General features: G+C 37.7%; 1 protein-coding gene across 4 annotated transcripts in view; it reads left to right on the top strand.

Annotated features, from left to right (window-relative positions):
• LOC132826233 (exocyst complex component 6-like) overlaps window positions 1–19824 on the top strand; it is a 199522-nt gene that overhangs the window by 59995 nt on the left and 119703 nt on the right. For all 4 annotated transcript variants that reach the window (XM_060841918.1, XM_060841920.1, XM_060841921.1 and 1 more), the window contains exons 6-12: window positions 1704–1908; window positions 3616–3771; window positions 4272–4340; window positions 16178–16261; window positions 16358–16404; window positions 17226–17346; window positions 19136–19207. In XM_060841918.1, coding sequence (XP_060697901.1) covers window positions 1704–1908; window positions 3616–3771; window positions 4272–4340; window positions 16178–16261; window positions 16358–16404; window positions 17226–17346; window positions 19136–19207 — 754 coding nt within the window. The remainder of the gene's footprint in view (window positions 1–1703; window positions 1909–3615; window positions 3772–4271; window positions 4341–16177; window positions 16262–16357; window positions 16405–17225; window positions 17347–19135; window positions 19208–19824) is intronic.

The following is a 19824-nucleotide window of genomic DNA, read 5'->3' as shown; positions in this document are numbered from 1 at the left end:
CTTTTCTTGATCATTGAGTAGACTAGGATGTTGATTGGTCAGAGATTTGACTTATTGACAGTTTATGTTGTCAGACTACCAAATTGTTAGGCACTGGCATTTTATAGCTGTACAGGGACAGCTTTGTGAGGAACCCACAAGTCATTGTACTGCAGCTGTGATGTTGGCAGGGTGCGTAGCCTTTTCGCCGTACTTAAGTACTTGACAATAATTCAAATTTAAAAATCATCTTGCTATATTTAATAATATACCAGTGGATATGCTGCCACTTGGAAAATTTAAAATGTGACTCTCTCAAGAAGATTCATCTTGTATTATTGGGAATTTAAAATTACTACACTTCAGTGCTCTTTGCAGACGTCAAAATAATATCACTTAATTAGTTTGCCCTACCTAAGGACCGTGTTGAATGGCAAATGCTAAGTTTTATTTTGCATTGAAATTCAATATGCCAATCGATGCAGTTCATGGAAACCTTTCCTTAATTTCCATAGTTGACCTTTCTTGAGAAAGTAGCATGATCAATAGTATTGTTTTCTTAAATTCTTGGCCGATGGAAGCTATAATGTACTTAAATGTAAAATTAGTAATGAAATTTGTACATAATAAAATTGACTGTTCACATCAAGTCTGACATAAGCCATTAATCCAATATTAGTAAATCCTTATGATATAATGTATAAATTATTCATTACTGGTGCCACGGAGCCAGCGGCTCTTGCTTTCATGGTTTCTAAAGGGGATGTTTTCAACAAGTAATACCAATGGTATACCATTTCCAAGTTCAGTTAACAGCTGGGCAGATTGGGAATCAATTTTGTTTTTGGTTTGTTAAATTAAAGTAGATTTAAGTTTGTCTTAACTCTCATTTTCCTTTCAATACAATTTTCATTACTTGATTTGAAGAACAATATAAAGTTGCAATGACAAACTTGTTTGGTTATTGGGTAAAATCTGCTCTCAAATCGCTTCAGTTTTTTTTAATAGAGTATCAACATATAAAACATTTTATAGCTTTGCACATTTATCACTAACATTTTATCACTGCCAAAAGCATCCTAAGCTGTATGTTTATGTATAACAAAATAAATTTAAACCTTGACCTGCTGTTGACCTAAAATTAAAACCATTTTTTCACTGGAACAGATGTTAAAAGGTCAAGGCCCTGATCTACAGACAGATATAATGAGAGCTTGCAGAATGAATTTGAAAGATTGAGTGTCTATCTCAAGTCAGGCTTTTTGCACATGATCTAACAGTGTAATTTGAATAAAACAGTTTATATGACTTCAATGTTATTATGAATATAGTTTCTTGAAGCTGCATTATGGGTTGCATGTTTCAATTGCTCTGTTCGATATGCTACAAAAGCATACCCCAACAAATATGCCATTCTGTGTTGCACCAGATTCCGTATCATCAGGATCAAAGTGCTTCATTTGAGCTTTTAGCCTCTGCTGATAATCCTAAGTGAGTCCAAGCTATTCAAATGTAATGTTAACTCAGAGCTTTACTGGACAGGCCGATTGTTATACGTTTTACTTGCATAACTTGATTCCTTTAGTATTGAAAATTTTAAAAACTTTTATCAGCATGTTTTTGGCTTAACCATTTTTGAACTCTTTTCTAGCTGCTTTTAAAAAGAAGTAATCCTTTTTTGGAGTAATGAATGTGATTCGATGCATATTTCTTTTCACCCCCAGATATTATTCTGCTTTGAAAACTATGGAACTTCTAGAAAATACCTATCTTCCACAGGTTTATCAATATCGTTTCTGTCAGATCATGACTGAAAATATTCCCAAGCTGCGAGAACAAGTCAAGGAAATTTCCATGTCAGATTTGAAAGATTTCTTGGAAAGTATTCGGAAACATTCTGATAAAATAGGAGAGATGGCCATGAAACAAGTGAGGAAACATTATTCCTAAAGTCTTTTTGAGAAAAGAGTAACATCTAATTTTCTGTTCATTGTAATTATATGTAATGTGATTTGTATAAACTCGCTCATTAAAATTCAGTCTAAGCAATTCCATGGTTAAATGTAACTGTTGGAGACCAGTTTTGTTCCCTGATCTTTGTTTTTCAGCTGCCTAGCTGAACTTGGGGCCCCAATAGTTGGCTTAAACGCTGAAGAGAAGTTATCCAGTATTCTTCTTGCACACGATTTCTGTGGTTTTGTTTTCCCGAGGGGACAGGCAGGCACATATGTATAACCAATAAGGACAGCTTCTTTCTGGTGATCTGATACTGTACTGATTTGCATGAGCTAGGTTTTCACAATATGCAACTGGTGAGCCCCAAAGAATATTACTGAATCTTGGTGATCAGTTTACTTGAAGCTGGATTCAGAGCTCTGACGCAAGTTCAGATCATGGTTTTCTATTTGAATTTAGAGATATTTTGGCATTTTGTACACCAACCTGTTTTCTGCTATATTTTGTGTGCAGCAATGTTTTTGTAAAACATTTCTTTGAAGTAACCAAGTTCCCTGTTAATGAAAGAATCGACGGCACCTAACTGAAGTGTGGAATTTTGTAGTATAATAAATTATTACTTTTTTAAAAAAAAAGTGAAGTTTGATCTTTCTCAAGATTTTAGGAGAAAAATGTTTTCAGTGTATCGTGCTTCTGTGCTTTAATGAAACTGTACATATCTCCCCAGAAGGGAAGAGGTTCAGAACAATTTCAGTCTGTATATACGGTCTCTATATAGGTGCGCAGAGTCCTAGAAAGACCCTCTACTAAGAGTACCTCAAAGTCACCTAGGTATATCTATTGAGCAGAAAAATCAATGTTTCTGGCAAAAGCCCTTCATCAGGGATTTCTGATTTTCCTGCTCCTCAGATGCTGCCTGACCTTTAATCTCCAGATTTTGCAATCCTCACATTTGCCTAAATATATCTATTGCTGAGGCATTTGGAGATGGATTGTCATTCAAGACCAAATTAATATCTAAGTGTTGGAATACAGTTGAGAACATAATACTCAGTCATGACATATTAATTTTTTGACAAAGTCGAAGTCAAACAACACCGGGTATAGTCCAACAGGTTTATTTGAAATCACAAGTTTTCAGAGCTCTGCTCCTTTGTCAGGTGAAGTCACTTCTAACTGATGAAGGAGCAGTGCTCCGACAGCTTGTGACTTCAAATAAACCCATTGGACTATAACCCAGTGTCATTTGACTTCTAATTTTATCCACCCCAGTCCAACATGGCACCTCCACAACCTAATGTTTGAGTTACATTTTAGCAGTGGTTGGGTGTATACGTTTGCAGTGTATGTTCCTTTTGAGAAGTTTATTAATTTCTTTTTATTGACTTGTCAAACTCATTTGGCTGCATTAGATGCTGATCTCTTTTTTTTTTGGAGGAAGAGCTAAGACTTAAACCATTATCTAAGAAAAATAAAAGTAATATTCATTTGAAATGTTTTAAGACTTCTGTTTTATATTGGCAGATAAGTGACAGTGTTTATCTAGTTTGGTACACTTGATACTAAGTTAATTTTATAAAAGTTAGATCAAGAGAGATGATGAATTTCAAGTGCGAGTAATTTGTAATCTGTAATGCTGCATAGTGTTAGATCCATAAACCTCTTGTTTTTTTTTAAAAGTCTCAACAGCAGAGAACTTTTAATAGTATTGTGAAGAAGCAAACCAATATGAGCCATGAAAGGAAGTTGTGCATTGCCAGCGGTATGGTTCCTGACCGCATGGATGAAACCATGTTAGAACAGTTCCAGGATGATGATGAAGAATATGAAGAGGAGGTAATTTTAAGGATTGTTCCTTTATTTAGATGGATTGATTATAAATGTAGTTGCTAATTATATGATTAAGTACATGTTTGAAATCCAAAAATACAATTTTTAATCAATTCATCTTTTTTTCCATTTACTTTCTATTTTGTACTAATGTAAATATTATAAAGATTTAGAATGTTTGGTGTAAGACATTGTGAAAGCTGTTCTCTTCCTGGTGAGTTCCATGGGCGGCCAGAGTTATAGGTTAATCTTAATACTTTAAATGCTCATCTAAGATCAAATATGTGCTGATCCAAGTAGTTATTTGTCATTAAAGTAAAGTTTAATTTTCTGACAGGGGAGCATGAGAAGAGTATGGTTCTTTCTCGGCATCTTGATTGGACAATTGTACTAGATCTCGAGATCTAAAGTGTGTTGAACGTTTTACTGTCAAAATGTAAAGTTTGAAATTAATTGTACTAGTGCAACTGGATGTTTGCTTTAAAGCTTTGGCATGTGCTCAACAGGTTCTCACTGCCCAGGATCTAGTGGATTTTTCTCCTGTTTACAGATGCCTGCATATATACACCATTTTGGTAAGTTTTCCAAATTTAAGTATTTCTATTATGTTTAAACTTGTTTAGTTGTATGTTGTACAGGAAAGATTATTGATTATTGTTAATTAATTGTCTTAGTCGCGATCAAGTACGTTAGTAATGGAGGGTGTTAACTGAATAGAGACGTGAGTGTACAAAGAGACAGTAACACGAGAGTGTGGAGTCAGGAGATAAACTATGCTTCAGTCTGTGAATAAATGTATTCCAAACTTCAAAAGTATGATCCCGTTCTGAAATTTGACTCGATAGACTTTTTATTTTGTTTTGGTTTCAATGAGAGAGCCATTTTTGGAACATAAAGGCGCAACATTGCACATTTGGTCTGAATGATAAAATGGTAATTTCTTGAGCAAAAACAATTGAATCAACCCGACTCATAAGACAAACGTGAAGATTTTGAAATGTGTGGTCATATGTAATCCCATTAATCCCGCAATAAAAACACTCTAGTCCCCAAAATACCCAATACAATGGCCAAAAGCACCCATTGTACATATGTTTGGAGAAAACCTCTTTTTCTCTCTTGTTAGATTTGATTTAACCATTTGATCTAACTGTGTGATTTCAGCTTTGTCTAGGAAATGTGATAGCTGCATCCTGATATACACCTAATATGTATATGGAACCTAAATGTTCTTAGTTTCCAATACTACTTTGAGTTTTATCAAAACACTTCTGGTCTGGACTATTACAAAATTCCCTTTCTGTATCATCTTTTGTTAAGGCATGCTTTTTACATATATCTTCATCCAACTCTTCAGATGCATAGAAAAACCCATATGCAATTGATTCAAATATACAATTTATTTTAAACTTGGACTTTTTAAAAAAAAATGAATCTCTTACCCTACATCACAGCCTGGGCCATCTGAAAATCACGAAGCAGGGATTCATTATCCCACTGGCATCAAGTCTTTGGAACCATGAAGGTGCTGGGGGCCCTGTTTCACAAATGAACACTAAGTCTGGTTTATTTTTTAACAGCAGGTTATATTGCTTGGGTTTGTCAAATAAGAGACTTTTTTTGTTATTTCCCGTTGTCACACTTTGCCTAACTCTTGTCAGTTTCTATTGTAAAGTCATTTAAAGTAGAATAGATCAAACATCCTACAAGATCATTGTGTCAAACCACTTCTCTGCATGATTTTCATATTCACTGATTTTTTTTTAACCTTTTGAAGTCCAAAAAGCTTTTTGCCCCAGTCTTGAGTATGCAGTTCTGAAGCAAGGTCACTGACCTGAAACTTTAACTCTAGATCTCCACATGTACTATGTGACCACCTGAATTTTCCCAGCACCTTTTGTTCATTCTTGTGCTCCAGAACTAGCTATTACCCAAGCCAAGTTGATCCAGTATAGCTACAACACCTGGCATCAACCCAACAATGTAGAAAATTGCGCATATTTATCTTGGCTTTTATGTACAGGACATATGTAATCTGGCAAATTGCTACGTCACTGTATATATGCATTAACAAAACGATGGAAGATGATTTTGGTGTTAGACAGCAACACTTACACAGGAATACACTTCTTACTGATCTCTTCCATTTTGTGTTCAGCCAAGCCTGTTTGGTTCCAGACCTCTTTACAATTTTGGTTCAAATATTGGAAAAATAGCTGAATTCCAGAGATGAGTAGAATCACTGACCTTGGCATTAAGACTGTATTTGACTGAATATGGCCTCAAGAAGCCCTATTAAATTGAAATAAGTGGGAATCGGAGATGACTCTTAAATAACTGATGCTATACCCACCACAAAGGAAGGTAGCTGTGGTTGTTGTAGGAGGTCGAACATCTCCATCGCAGGACAGGAGTTCCAAAGGACAGTCCTTGAGGCCCAATGATCTTCAGGTGCGCCATCAATGACTTTCTCTCCATTATAAAAGTAGAAGTGGAGATATTTACACAATGTTTGACCTCCTTTATAACTCGGCACGGGAAACAATCTGCACCTGCACAACATTCCTTTGGGCTGATAAGTAAGAGTTACATATTTGCCATATAGAGCCAGATCCTCTCCAAGGAAAGAGCATCTAATCATCTCTGCTTGTTATTCAGAATCATTAACGTTCTGAGAGTTACCATTGGCAATGAATTTAATTGGATCAAATACAAACTCTTAACTACAGTAACAGATAAGAGGCTGGGAAGTTGCAGGGAGTATTGACACCTCCTGTCCACCATCGATATGGCTCAAGTGAGGAGTGTGATGGAATTCTCCCTGTTCCACAGATCAGTACAACTCCAAGCTTGACAAAGCAGCCAGCTTGATTCACATACCATCCTATTTTTTTAAATGATTTTGGTCCCTCACAACCACAAGCAGATTGGCAGTTGCAAGTGCAATCCTAATACTGCTAAAGCTGACATATTCCCAAGACCTAAAGTATTCATCCTGGGTTATTAAAAGAAGTTGTTACAATAGAGTTACAAAGTATAACATTCAAAGATTCTCTCTAGGTTCTCCTGGAAATGAGACACTTCAAAACCACAAATGCACCTGTTGAAGAAAAGAGACGGAAAGCAGGGTCCAAAGATCAGATCGATTAATATCATTCATTGGGACAATTGGTGGAATCCATTAAGAATGTAGTAACAGAACCTTTAGAGTACTATTCAATCTGAATCACCATGCTTTTATTATGGGGACTTCAATGGCAACTATCTCCCAACTGTAGTGTGCCATCACCTCTTAGAATTCTCTCCTGTTCGTACAGGATATATTGATGGATGGTATTAATGGCGTCTGACATTATCTATAACTCATCACAATCATGCTATTATTTAACTAGTCTCTAAGTCGGAATTTCCAATTTTAGTGTGCAAAACCCCAGATATTTTATCAGAATATGTACCAATTACATGCAGCTGAGTGGTTTTCTAGGCCATTTCTGAAGAAGTTAAGACAGCACATTGCTATGAATCTGAAGTCTCATAAATGCTTGACCAGGTGAGATAGCACATTCCTGGTTCCAAAGAACTAGATGAGTTTTTGACTGTTGAAAATTTGGTTTCATGGTCACTGTGCAACTCTCCTTTTTAATTCCAGATTTGTTTTGCCATCTGTCATGGTGGGATTCATCTCCTGATTATTAGCCTAGAGCATCAATTGGAGTGTGCTGATTAGTAGTCCACAAAATCACCCCCCCCCCCCCCCCCCCCCCCCCCACAACTTCAGGATTGTGGTCAGTGTTCCTTTTAATTTTCATGTCAGCTGTGTGGGCCTTTGGAACTAGAAGTTGATGCCATAATTTGGCATCAGTGCCAAAATCTCTGTGTATGGGAACTGCAGCTGAGAAGGAATGCTGCTGTAGTGAAGAAATTTTGACTTTTTCTTTGGATTGTCATCTGTTTGAAGAAAAACACAAGCACTGTACAACTTTTGAGTTATTTTGGAATATCCGAGAACAGAAGAGATTTTTTTTAAGATTTTAATTAAAGATTTATGTATTGCAACTCCAGTTGGCTGCCTAGAGAAGCTTTATCCAAATTTGTTTTCTGTTTCAAAGTGATTTAGGTATAGCATAATGAAACAGTAAAGTTGTTAATTTAGGGCTGAAGTAGTATTGAAGGATGTATTTGATGCAAACAAACACCTGGTCCAGATGGTACCTTCTGTTTCTCAGGAAGGTGTATTCTTAAAATAAGATGTTGTGAATGGAATGAGCTAAGCTTTTCTATGTTTGGTCTCTGAAGTTTCTTCAGAGACTCTGTCATAAGTCATTTTCCATCAAATCTCTCCAGTAACATCTGAAGATTCCGGAAGCCCAAGGATCAAACCTTGGCCTTTAATAATCAAAACTTTGCTAAGTATCATCATAAGTCCCAATTTACAAGAGAGTACATGCCTCCCTTTTTTTTTAAACTGAAAATTCATGGTTTGACCATCCTCTTGTAAGTCAACTTTCAATCTTAGAAAATACTTTAATGGTGGTACGAGTGATTTCTTGATATAAAATGCTTTTTTTAAGTTGAGTCAAAGATTTTCCACACTGTACACTTTTGTCCCAAATGTTGACAGCACAGGAGGAGTGCATTTGGCCCATGTTGTCTGTACCAGTTTTTTGGGAGAGCTATTCAATTGCACTGTTCCCAAAGTGCTTCGTTTTAAATTCCTTAATTTCTTTTCAGTGTCTCTGCTTCTGCCAGTCTTTGAAGCAGTCATGGCAATTCCTCCAGTAGCTTTTGGGTTGTTTGCCAATGCTTTTGATTTGGTACCGATTAGTTAGTCAGTTAAGACTGCAGGAGAAACTCATCAGGTCTAACAGCATTGTAGAGAGAGACACAGTTAAAGCTTCAAGTCCAGTGATCTGATCTCCATTGTCTACAGTTCTTTGTTGTATTTGAGAGGAAAATTGAAGTGCATTGTGGTTTGACTCTAAATTGCCCTCTGAAAAGGCCTACTAAAACCACATAGTTCAAAGATGGCTACTGCTGGGCAATGTTGGCCAGTCAGCCACACCCACAACCCACGAGAGAATGAAGGAATGAAGCATAAGCAATTGGAAGAGAGCGAAAAAGGTGGTTTCAGTAAGAGAACATTCAGTAAATTGGGTTAACAGTGCATGTCAGTGAATTAGTTTGGCGAGTTACTGGTTTGGATAGCCATATCAGCATATGACCTTGTGCAGATGGGGGTGAACAGAATTGAATTCTAAATGTCCTTGGAGAAAAGGCCACCATGAATTATGGAAGGAAGGATGATAGTATTCATTTTAATTAAAGTTTAACTGCTAGAGGCAGGCTGTCTTAGTGGATACAAGGACCAAACCAATTTGGTTAATTCGAAGAGATAATACAAGTCCCTTTCACACTTGGTCTATTTTATAGGCCACCAACTATTGGAGAAAAGTTATGGAGGAACAAATTTGCAAATAAATTGTAGAGTGGAACAAAAGCTAAAGAGTAGTGACAATGAGGGATGTTAATCATCCCAATGCAGATTGAGATTATAATAATGTAAAGGGCCAGAGAGAAGGAATAATTGCTAAATTATGTTCAGGAGAATTTTCAAGAATGTGTCTGGCCCAATGAAGAAGCTGGCATTATGGGATTGGTTTGATGACTAAGGTGATTTTTTTTTAATAGATATTTTTATTAGAAATTTAACATTTTAACAAATTTACAAAAATAAACAAAACTCTCAAGTACAAACATTGATATAGAAATAAATCTTAAATATACAATAGTCAAAATTTAACAAAAGAAAAATACCGAGAGAGAAAAAACAAAACTCAATTAACTACTAATCTAACCTGCAATTAGCCAGAGTGTATAATTGAGTCACTTACATCTTTCAAATAAGAGAAAATGAGAGGAAAAAAAAAGGTGGAGGAGGAAAAAAACCCCCAACGGTTAACATAGAAGTTGGATATTGAAATACTTATATAACAAAACCCGTATTCGTGCGGGATTCCTCGCCCAAGGGGCCCCGGACCAGCCATGTTTGTAATCTCAATTAAATAGAAGCCCTTGTTAGGATAGCCAAAATATCTATGTAAAAGGGCTGCCATATTTTATAAAATAATTCGGTCTTTTGGTGCACCATATTTATAAGGAAGTCAAGGGGAATACGTTCCATAATTAATCTGTGCCAATTTAAAAATCCAGGGGAACCTTCAGCCACCCAGTTTACCAAAATATTTTTCCTTACATGGAAAGAGAGAACAGAAAATAATCTCTTCCTATTTGACATTCCAGGTGCATCACTTAACCGACTGATCAACCATAATCATCCGGGTAAATCCGAGACCCCTCGGGAGGGGAAACCCTATCTAAAACATCCCGAGCAAAGAGCATATAGAATTTACAAAAATAAAGGTCCTCTAATACACTCATAATAGTATAATAAAAAGGAAACTATTTCTAAATAATAAAAAATATAAAACCTATTTGAATGGAGATTATCCTCCTTGTTCCCAGGGGGTATCACTTCTTTTCCAACGGTCCATCATATCCTCTCCCAACCAGTGCCCCACCCTTGACCCAGGCACTCCTTAATAGGATGAGGAGAATTCAGATATAATACCGAGCTAGAGTTAACAGTGAGCACCCTATCCCCACCCCCACCCACACCTGAGTATATTTGGTAGTATTAATACCATGTATAAACATATATAACTATAAAATTACAACTTCAACAAATTATAATTAAATATAATAATATAAAATAGCAAGGGAAAATAACCCCGCTCCTAGAGACAAAAGTAAAATAGAATAAGGTAACCACCTCTCCCCACCAACATTAACTTAAACCCCCCGGCTTTTTTTTATATACATACACACATATGTATGTACGTACATACATACGTATAATAATAAAATAAAAGAACCCTAAGGGGGGAAAGAAAATCGTTAAATGGAGAGCACATAAATAATTCCCTCTCCGCCTCCCCCCAAGATGATAAACAGTAAGATAAGGAAAAGAAAAAGGGGGGGGGGATATAAATCGGAGTGGGGAAAAGGCAAGCCAACATACATTGTCTCTTACGATTTATTTAAGAGAGTCCAAAAATTCCTTAGCGTTTTCTGGCGATCTAAAATTATATCCGGATCCTTCGTGGTTAAAACATAGCGTCGCTGGGTAGCGTAAGCAGTATTAAATGTTCAAGTCCCTTAAACACTTATTCACCTCATCGAACACCTTCCTCCTTCGAGCCAGAGCTGGGGAGAAGTACTGAAATAACATGATCTTGGATCCTTTATAGATCATGGCTTTGGGATCTTTTCCAAGATTTCTAGAGGCATCTAGGAGTATCTGCCTCTCCCTATAGCTCTGCAGCCGGAACAGGACCGGGCGTGGGCGCTGGTTCGAGCCAGGCCCGCATATTGCGACCCGGTAGGCCCATTGTACCCACACCTGGCCTGATCCAGCCTCCAGATCCAAAAATTGTGGCAATCACTGTTCCAGGAATGCTGTGAGCTGGCCTTTCTCTTCCCATTCGGGAAGGCCCAGCAAACGAATATCTTTTCGGCGACCTCGATTATCGAGGTCGTCGATGTAATTTTCTAAGGTCCAGACTCGCTGCTCGAGAGCCCGGACCTGATCCGCGGCCGATTGAGCTGCAGTCTTGGAGGTCGCGGCCTTTAACTCCGCCCCTCCGACTCGGCGCTCGAGTTCCTGGATGTCTCGGCCGTGCTTTTGCAGCTCGGCCGAGAGTGATTCCCAGCGATGTCGGGACTCCTCAACAAATGCGTCGATTTTCGCGTCCAGCTTGGTGATCATCTCCACAAGGCTTGTTATTGTCGGTAAGTCCCCCGGGGCGGCTATGGACGCCTCAGCTGCAGCTGGAGAGGATGGGGGAGGGGTTCCTGCTTGCTGAGAGCTGTGGGCTCTCCTCCCTTTAGTCATTTTTCCTAAGAGATTAGATTATTTAAATTTAATACTAACACTATCAAACAACTAATTATATTAAATAAAAGCTGTTTTAGATGATTTGATGAGTGTGGTGGGGGTGGGTGATCCACTTTGCCCAAGTCTTGGGAGGAGCACTGTAGACTCAGACTTGCTGAGTCGCCGCCATCTTGAATCCCCCAAGGTGATTTTTAAGTGTCAGCAAAATGTTTTAAGGGACAGTGATCACTCTTAACTTAGAGAAGGACAAAGACCAATCCAGATTTTAGAGAAAATGAATTGCAGAGTTCAATTTCAATGGATTAAGATCCAATCTGGAATGGATAAATTGCAGACAAAAACTGGCAGGCAGAATTAATGGAAAAATAGATTGCGTTTTTGAGGAGATAATTCACGTATTGGCTAAGTACATTCCTGAGAGGGGAAAAGATAAGGCAAACAAAACCAGGGCTCAGTGGATGATGGTTTGTCGATAAGTGAGAACTGAGCTGAACATAAAGTTCTGAGGTGCATTAAAGAACAAAATGAGAACTACAAAGTAAACTCTACAGATTAGGGACCAAAAAGGAAATGCCTCCCTGGAGACGGAGGGCATGGCTGAGTAACAGTATGACTACACTGCATTCGCCTTTTATTAGAAGGAAGGTGCTGCTAAAATCAGAAAATAGGACAGGTCGTTCTGGTATAATGTGCGTTTTGTTAACAGAAATCAGCTATAATGTGATTGAATTATGGATACTGTTTGGATGACACAAGTTTTCAACTGAACTGGCTGAGCAATTTTCTTTAGCAATCATCCACAGGAGGCTTCCATAATACGATTGTCTATAGCACGAGGTTGCTGAGGGACACAACTGTTGTGTTCTAGCAGAATGACCTGTAGTGAAATACTGGGTGGGCCAAAAATGTTGTGGTTCAGTTCACCGAGCTGGGAATTTGTGTTGCAGACGTTTCGTCCCCTGTCTACGTGACATCCTCAGTACTTGGGAGCCTCCTGTGAAGCCTTAGATGATTGGCACAGATTCCCATTTCCTGGCTTATTCTAGCATCTCTCGCCCGTAGGCTTCACAGGAGGCATCCAAGCACTGAGGATGTCACCTAGACAGAGGACGAAACGTCTGCAACACAAATTCCCAGCTCGGCGAACAGAGCCACAACAACGAGCACCTGAGCTACAAATCTTCTCCCAAACTTTGAACACGTACAGGCCAAAAATAGATGGGGTAGATTAGGCCAGATACATTTTCAGTTGAGTCAGCAGGACCAGATGAGGATGTATCTGATGCTGAAGGAGTTATGGTTGGAAATTGTGATTATTGGTTTTAATCTTCCAATCGTCCTCTGACTGAATTCCAGGGGACTAGAAATTTGTTACAGCTTTTTTTAATAAAAAAGGTGTAAGAATTAACAAACCAGTCAATTTATCTTTGGTAGTTGAGAATGCCTTTAACATAGTAATCCTTGGAAAAGTATGATTAGTTAAGGAATTTAAATTCAGGATGACAACCTGTAACTAATGGTGTGCCACAGGGATCAGTATAGAGGCTGGTTTGATTTGATTATTAATGTCACAGGTATGGAGGTACAGATGAGAAGACTATAAAAGGGCTTTATAGGCAGATTATAATGTATATTAATAACTCAAGAAAATGAATGGATTATAATTAACTTTGTGGATGACAAGTGGAAGGCGAATGGTGAACATGACAACTTGCAGAGGGATATTGACGAGTGAGTGGGGAAAAAGCTTGGCAGATGGAATACAATATAGGAAAATGAGAGATTATGCACATTTGCAGTTTGAATAGAGAGACTATATAGGAAACGGAGAAAGACTGTAGGAAGTATTGAAACCAAGATTTGGGAGTTCTTGTTCATGAATCACAAGGTAATATCTAAGTTTATTGGGTAGTAGAGAAGAGAAATGGAATATAAAAGGGAGGTTTTGCTAAAACTATACAAGGCATACATCTGCAATATTGTGGACTATTTTGGGTCCCTTTTATCTCAGGAAAGATTATGGTGGTATTGGAGGTAGTTCAGAACAGGTGGTCAGCCAGATTGGTTTGTGGGGGTGGGATCTGTTTTGAGGAGAGAATGAGTCATTGGGTGTGTACTAATTGGAATAAAGAAGAATGAGAGGCAACCTTATTGATATCGATAATATTCTTGGACTTAATAGGGTAAAATCAGAAAGATTGTTCTTTGATCAGAGGGCATAATCTCAACAATCTGGTTTTTATATAAAACAGGAATGAGGAGGAGTTTCTTGAAGGTGGTGGATCTGTGGAATCCTTTGCCGCAGAGAATTGTTCAGGCCAGGTCATTAAGTATTTTCAAGGCTGAGCTAAATGGATTTTTAACCACAGCGAGAGAATTCTGGAAAAGGCAAGAAAGTGGAATGAGGATTCAGTTCAATGTGATCTCATTGAATGGTAGAGCAGACTCGACAGACTGAATGGCCAGTCTCTGCTCCTATGTCTTAGGAGGTAAATTAATGGAACTACCAATTTTCCTTTAGTTTTCAGGAGTTGTGTAACCCTGAAGATTTAATTTCATGGGTGATGGTTTTCACTGATTGTCTACCAGAAATGTTAGTTGTGGGGATGACTTAGTGCCCTAATCAGCTTGAGCAACAGACTATTTTGGGATCCTATGATGTACACCAGATCCTAAACATACCAATTTCTGCTGCAAATGGTCAGCATGTTCGGCTACTAAGAGACTACCCAATGATGGAGTCTCTGTTATTTTAGAGGTTGACCAGCTCAATTGGCTGGATGACTGGTTTGTAGTGCAGATTGATGCATCAGCATGGGTTCAGTTCCTGCACCAGCTGAGGTTACAGTGAAGTGACTTTATATTTGGGCCCTCTTGTGAGACAGTGGTGGTATCCCTATCCCTGGACTGAAAGGTCTGGCTTCAAATCCCATCTACTCCAGAAGTGTGTAATAGCCAATTGACCAATTTTATTTTTTCTAATTGCATTCCCTGCCTGATTAAAAATCAAAGCACACAGCAAATCTAATGATACAATAAGAAGAACTGTATTACCACAGCGCATTGAGTATAGGAGTTGAGGGTAATATTGTGGCTGTATGGGACATTAGTTAGGCCAGTTTTGGAATACTGCATTGAAGTCTGCTCTCCTTCCTATCAGAAGGATGTTGTGAAACTTGAAAGGGTTCAGAAAAGATTTACAAGGATGTTGCCAGCATTGGAGGGTTTGAACTATAAGGAGAGACTGGATAGGCTGGGGCTATTTTCCCTGAGAGGTGGAGGATGACCTTGAGGTTTATAAAATCATGAAGGGCATCGGGTGGAGAGTCAAGGTCTTTTACCAGGGTAGCGAAGTCCAAAGCTGGAGAACATAGTTTAAGGTGAGAGGGGAAGGATTTAAAAGAGACCTATGGGGCAACATATGGAATGAGCTGCCAGAAGAAGTGGTGGAGGCTGGTACAATTGTAAAATTTAAAAACCATCTGGATGGGTATATGAATAGGAAGGGTTTAGAGGAATATGGGCCAAATGTTGCAGTTGGGGCTAGATTAATTTAACATGGACGAGTTGGACCAAAGGTTCTGTTCCTGTGCTGGCCAGCTCCATGACTAATTGAGTGAACTATCAGTTGGAACAGGCCGTGTAGCTACTCAAATCTGTTTTGCTATTTAATGAGATCATAGCTGATCTGCAACCTGATTCGACATAACTACCATTGCCAATATCCCTCATTTTTGGATTACAATTCTGCCAAATTTAGATTTAAAATTAATGAAATAACATAATTGTAATTTTCGGAAGAGAATTCCAGACTTCTGCAATCTTCGTGCTTAAATGTTTTCTAATTTTATTTCTGTACGGTCTGGCTGAACTAGGAATCTGCTTGCCAAGGCCAAAGAAGTTCTGCCTAAAATGTTGTCCCCAGGACCCAGTCATCCAGGTGTGGTCTGACCAGGCCCAAGGAGTTTTAACTCTTTGTAAAGCCCAGCATATCATTAGCTTTTTGAATATTTAGTGTATCTTTCTATGATATTTGCACAATTTGTGCACAATAGGTCCCCAAGGTCTCTGGATCTCCACTATCTCTATCCTTTTCATCATTTTAAAAATACCTGATTCTATGCTTTTTTTGCTCCAAAGTGGATGATGTCACATTTTCCTGCATTTGAAATTTGGATATCTGCTGCTTTAGCTCATCACCTTATTAATGACTTCAATGAATAGTTGAGGACCCAGCATAGATCTTGGACACCACCAGGCATATCCTGTGCATCAGCTCGATTATTCACTGGTTCCTGTCACTTATCAGCCTGCATAGGAAATTAGCTAACTTTCTCTCCATTTTAACAATGGAAATAATTACAGAAAAGAAAGTTAAATTTATTTAGATGTGACATTTATTTAGGCATGTGAAATTAAATTATTTGGAATTGATCATTTCTAATGTTTTTGCTATAGGGCGATCGAGAAACCTTTGAAAATTATTACAGGAAACAACGAAGGAAACAAGCAGGACTGGTATTGCAACCACAGTCAAACATGGTATTGTTCACAGTGATTACTGAGACTTGCATGTTGTACATTTCATATGTTGTGATTATCTGTTAAATTTCTTCCCATTTCCTCCTCTCATATTAGCATGAAACTGTTGACGGCTACAGAAAATATTTTAACCAAATTGTTGGGTAAGTGCTTGTGACCTACTGAAGGCTTAGTAATTCATCTGTGTTGGGTAAGAGTGTCTTAAAAAGTATTGATGTTTTGCAACTTTATGCATTTGCTCCAAAGTAGGTAAAAGCCTGCTCCACCTATTCCACAGTTTAACCAGGATAACCTTTACAGTAAATGTGGAAGCTAGTATAGCAAAGCTGTTAGGTGGTAGCATTTCTAGACAAGGTTACAATTCAATTCCCACACCAAAAGGTTGACTCCTTAGACTAGACTGACACTTCAGCTAATAGGTTCACATGCAAATAGATACCATTCTTAAGCCATTTTTCAATAATACTGAACTAATCTTAATTACTGTCACATTTATAGATTACACAGAAGCCATGAATATAATGGGTGGCATGATGGCTCAGCAGTTAGCATGCTACCTCATAGCACCAGGGCCCTAGATTCAATTCCAACCTTGGCTGATTGTACGGAGTTTGTGTTCTCCCCGTCTGCGTGGGTTTTCACCCAGGTGCTGCAATTTCTTTCCACAGTCCAAATACGTGCAGGTTAGGTGGATTGGCCATGTTAAATTGCCCTTAGTGTCCAGGACTGTGCAGGGTAGATGGATTAGCAATGGGAAATGCAGGGTTATGTAGACAGGGCAAGGCACTGGGTCTGGATGGGATGCTGTACGGAGGGTTGGTGTGGACTCGCTGGGCTGAATGGCCTCTTTCTGCACTGCAGGGATTCTATAAAAATACATAGGAAACAGTTTACATATTAGAAATATACAGTGTTTGATTCTATAATATAGCACTGTATTTAAATCTGACCTTTTCGATTTTAGATTTTTTGTGGTGGAAGATCACATATTACATGCAACACAAGGGTTGGTGACCAGAGCATTTACTGATGAACTGTGGAACATGGCGCTTTCAAAAATTATTGCTGTCTTAAGAACTCATTCAGTAAGTTATTCAGTTGCAGTGTTTTAAAACCATTTAAGGAACAAAATAAACATCTTCCCAAGTCAGCATAGTTTCAGGCACATCATTTGAGAATTCTTGCCTTTTTCTTGTTTAATATGCGATGTTACTCCAAATTCAGGTCTGATGCACTAAATATATCGATCTTTTTGTAAATGCTCATCTAAAGTCTGTGCAGGAATAGACAGCTTTCTCTGATCATCTCAAATCTGCTTGTAGTAAATGGTCCAGCGTGTCTAAGATGGAAGTTGAGGATTTACACTTTAAAATGAATCATTTAAATACAATTTGCCTCTAGTGGTATTTGGAACTAATAATGAAGGGGTTGTCTCACTTATGCTTGTGCCATGATGCAAAGTAAAATTAGACTGTGTGTGTGTATTTAGTGGATTGTATAGGAGATGCACATTCTAACATCGCATTCATGTCAAAAATCCAGGTCTTTGTTCTCAGAAATTGGAAGGTTATCTCTTTCATTGTAATTGTTGTTGATTATGGGAGGCTGTGTCTGTCATTGGTAACTCTATCAACAGACAAGTGACTCCTGTTTGTTGACAAGTATACACCAAAGTGATGTATGGTTGCACCTCTTTCTTTTGACTCTTTTTGTAATTAAGTTACTTAAATTTGGGAAAGGGCCTGCCCGGCTTTTGTTTATCTCAGTAGAATTGGGCTTTGAGCCACAGCCCTAGGCTATTTGCATAATCCTTAAATGATTTACAATTGACTAGCTTTCCAATCTGACAGTTTAGAATATTCAGAGTTAATCTTCTTTTATTGTTGCAATCTGTCCTCATTAGTCTCAGCTGACCTCTTCATTAGATCTAATTGAATAGTTCAGTATTGAAAGCACCGCCAGGCAATAGTTCCTAATTATCATTCTAAATGCACTGTTTTCAATATACACCCAGTTAAACTAGCAATGTTTTCCTTTATGTACTAAATTATACCTTCACCATACAGTAGAACGCTATCTAGTCCATAAACTGAATAAGTATTGCTGAAACATACGTCAAAGTTAATTTGAATTGTGCTTAATTTAAGATCAAACTAATTATATGCTTTTGTGATATCATGTAAACTGCAATTAAATACTATATGAAGTTTAGCATTAAAAATGCATATTGTCCAACTGGTCTACCTGCACACATTTCCAGTCATACTACTTTCAGTTGTATTTTAGTGACTGTAGATTTTGCCACTAGGTCTATAATAAAATATGTAAAGAGAAAAGACAGAAACGTAATTCAGTTGCAAGGCCCTTTTCATGACCATTGCCCTATGCAGGCCATTGTTTGCCTGCTTTGGTTTTGGATAAAATACCCACAAAGTATTTAGTTGTAAATTTAATATTCTTTGAAAACTAGGAATTTGAGAAGTAAATGTAAATAATCCCTTTATTGAGGAATGTGGATAATATAGGATTATTTCATTATCATATTATATTGCTTTTTTTTCTAGTAGCTCATTGATATCAAGTGATACGGTGGATGTAGACTAATATGCTACTATTCTTGCATGATGCCATCCACCTTTGCAAATGATTAGTTATGGTGATAAAAGTACTGCAAGTAATAGGTGTACACTCAATTAAAAGCAAAAGTAATTTGTGGTATGAAATGGGAACGTATTGAGTCATTTACAAATTGTAATTGAAAATAACAGCGACTGTATAGTCACATGTATATTTTTGTAATTCTGCTCTCTCTGGGAGAGCTCAGTCACGTGTTTTCTAGAAAATATTAACTTGGCTTTAATCTTGTACTCCTAGTCGTATTGCACTGATCCTGACCTTATCTTGGAGCTGAAGAATCTTATTGTGGTTTATGCTGATACTTTACAAGTAGGTATTGATTCATATTATGGTTTTCTATATCCACTACTAAATTATATTGTAATCAGCATTTTGCAAAATTTCAGAATCTGGATAAATCCAGTAGCGTTGAAGGCAAGGGTCTCGAACCTTATAAACTCAGTGGGTGCAAACAAGTGAAACTTTTTTCAGTTTTAGTGCTAAGAAATGTTACATTAGAAGACATTCCACTAAGTCTTGTTTTCAACACCTTTGATAATAGAGGAAGTGCCTACAGGCTTTCTATTTGAAGCTTGGCAGGAATAAGAAAGTAATGATCAGTAATAGCCATCATACTATTGATAAAAGCAAAGACACAGAAGACTGCAATGAAGAATGACATACTAAGGGAAGTGTAAGGGAGGTTTCTGGGTTTGAGGTAAGGGAAAATATACAGATAGAAAAGGGTAGATGGATAGGAGAACTAATTAACCAACTCTAGGAGTGGGAGAGAGGTTTTAAAATTGTCCAGGGTATGATATAATTTATAATTCTTGAAGAAAGTTTTATAAGGTACAAAAAAAAACAACTTTTTTCATGGATGTGGCATTAAAGATGTTGGGACAATTTACTTCAGTTTCAATGTACTTAGTCTTTTAATGTCAGTT

The sequence above is a fragment of the Hemiscyllium ocellatum genome, chromosome 22, assembly GCF_020745735.1.
Source record: "Hemiscyllium ocellatum isolate sHemOce1 chromosome 22, sHemOce1.pat.X.cur, whole genome shotgun sequence".
Classification (NCBI taxonomy): domain Eukaryota; kingdom Metazoa; phylum Chordata; class Chondrichthyes; order Orectolobiformes; family Hemiscylliidae; genus Hemiscyllium; species Hemiscyllium ocellatum.
Note: the sequence above shows the minus strand (reverse complement) of the source record. Positions and strands in the feature narration are given on the sequence as shown.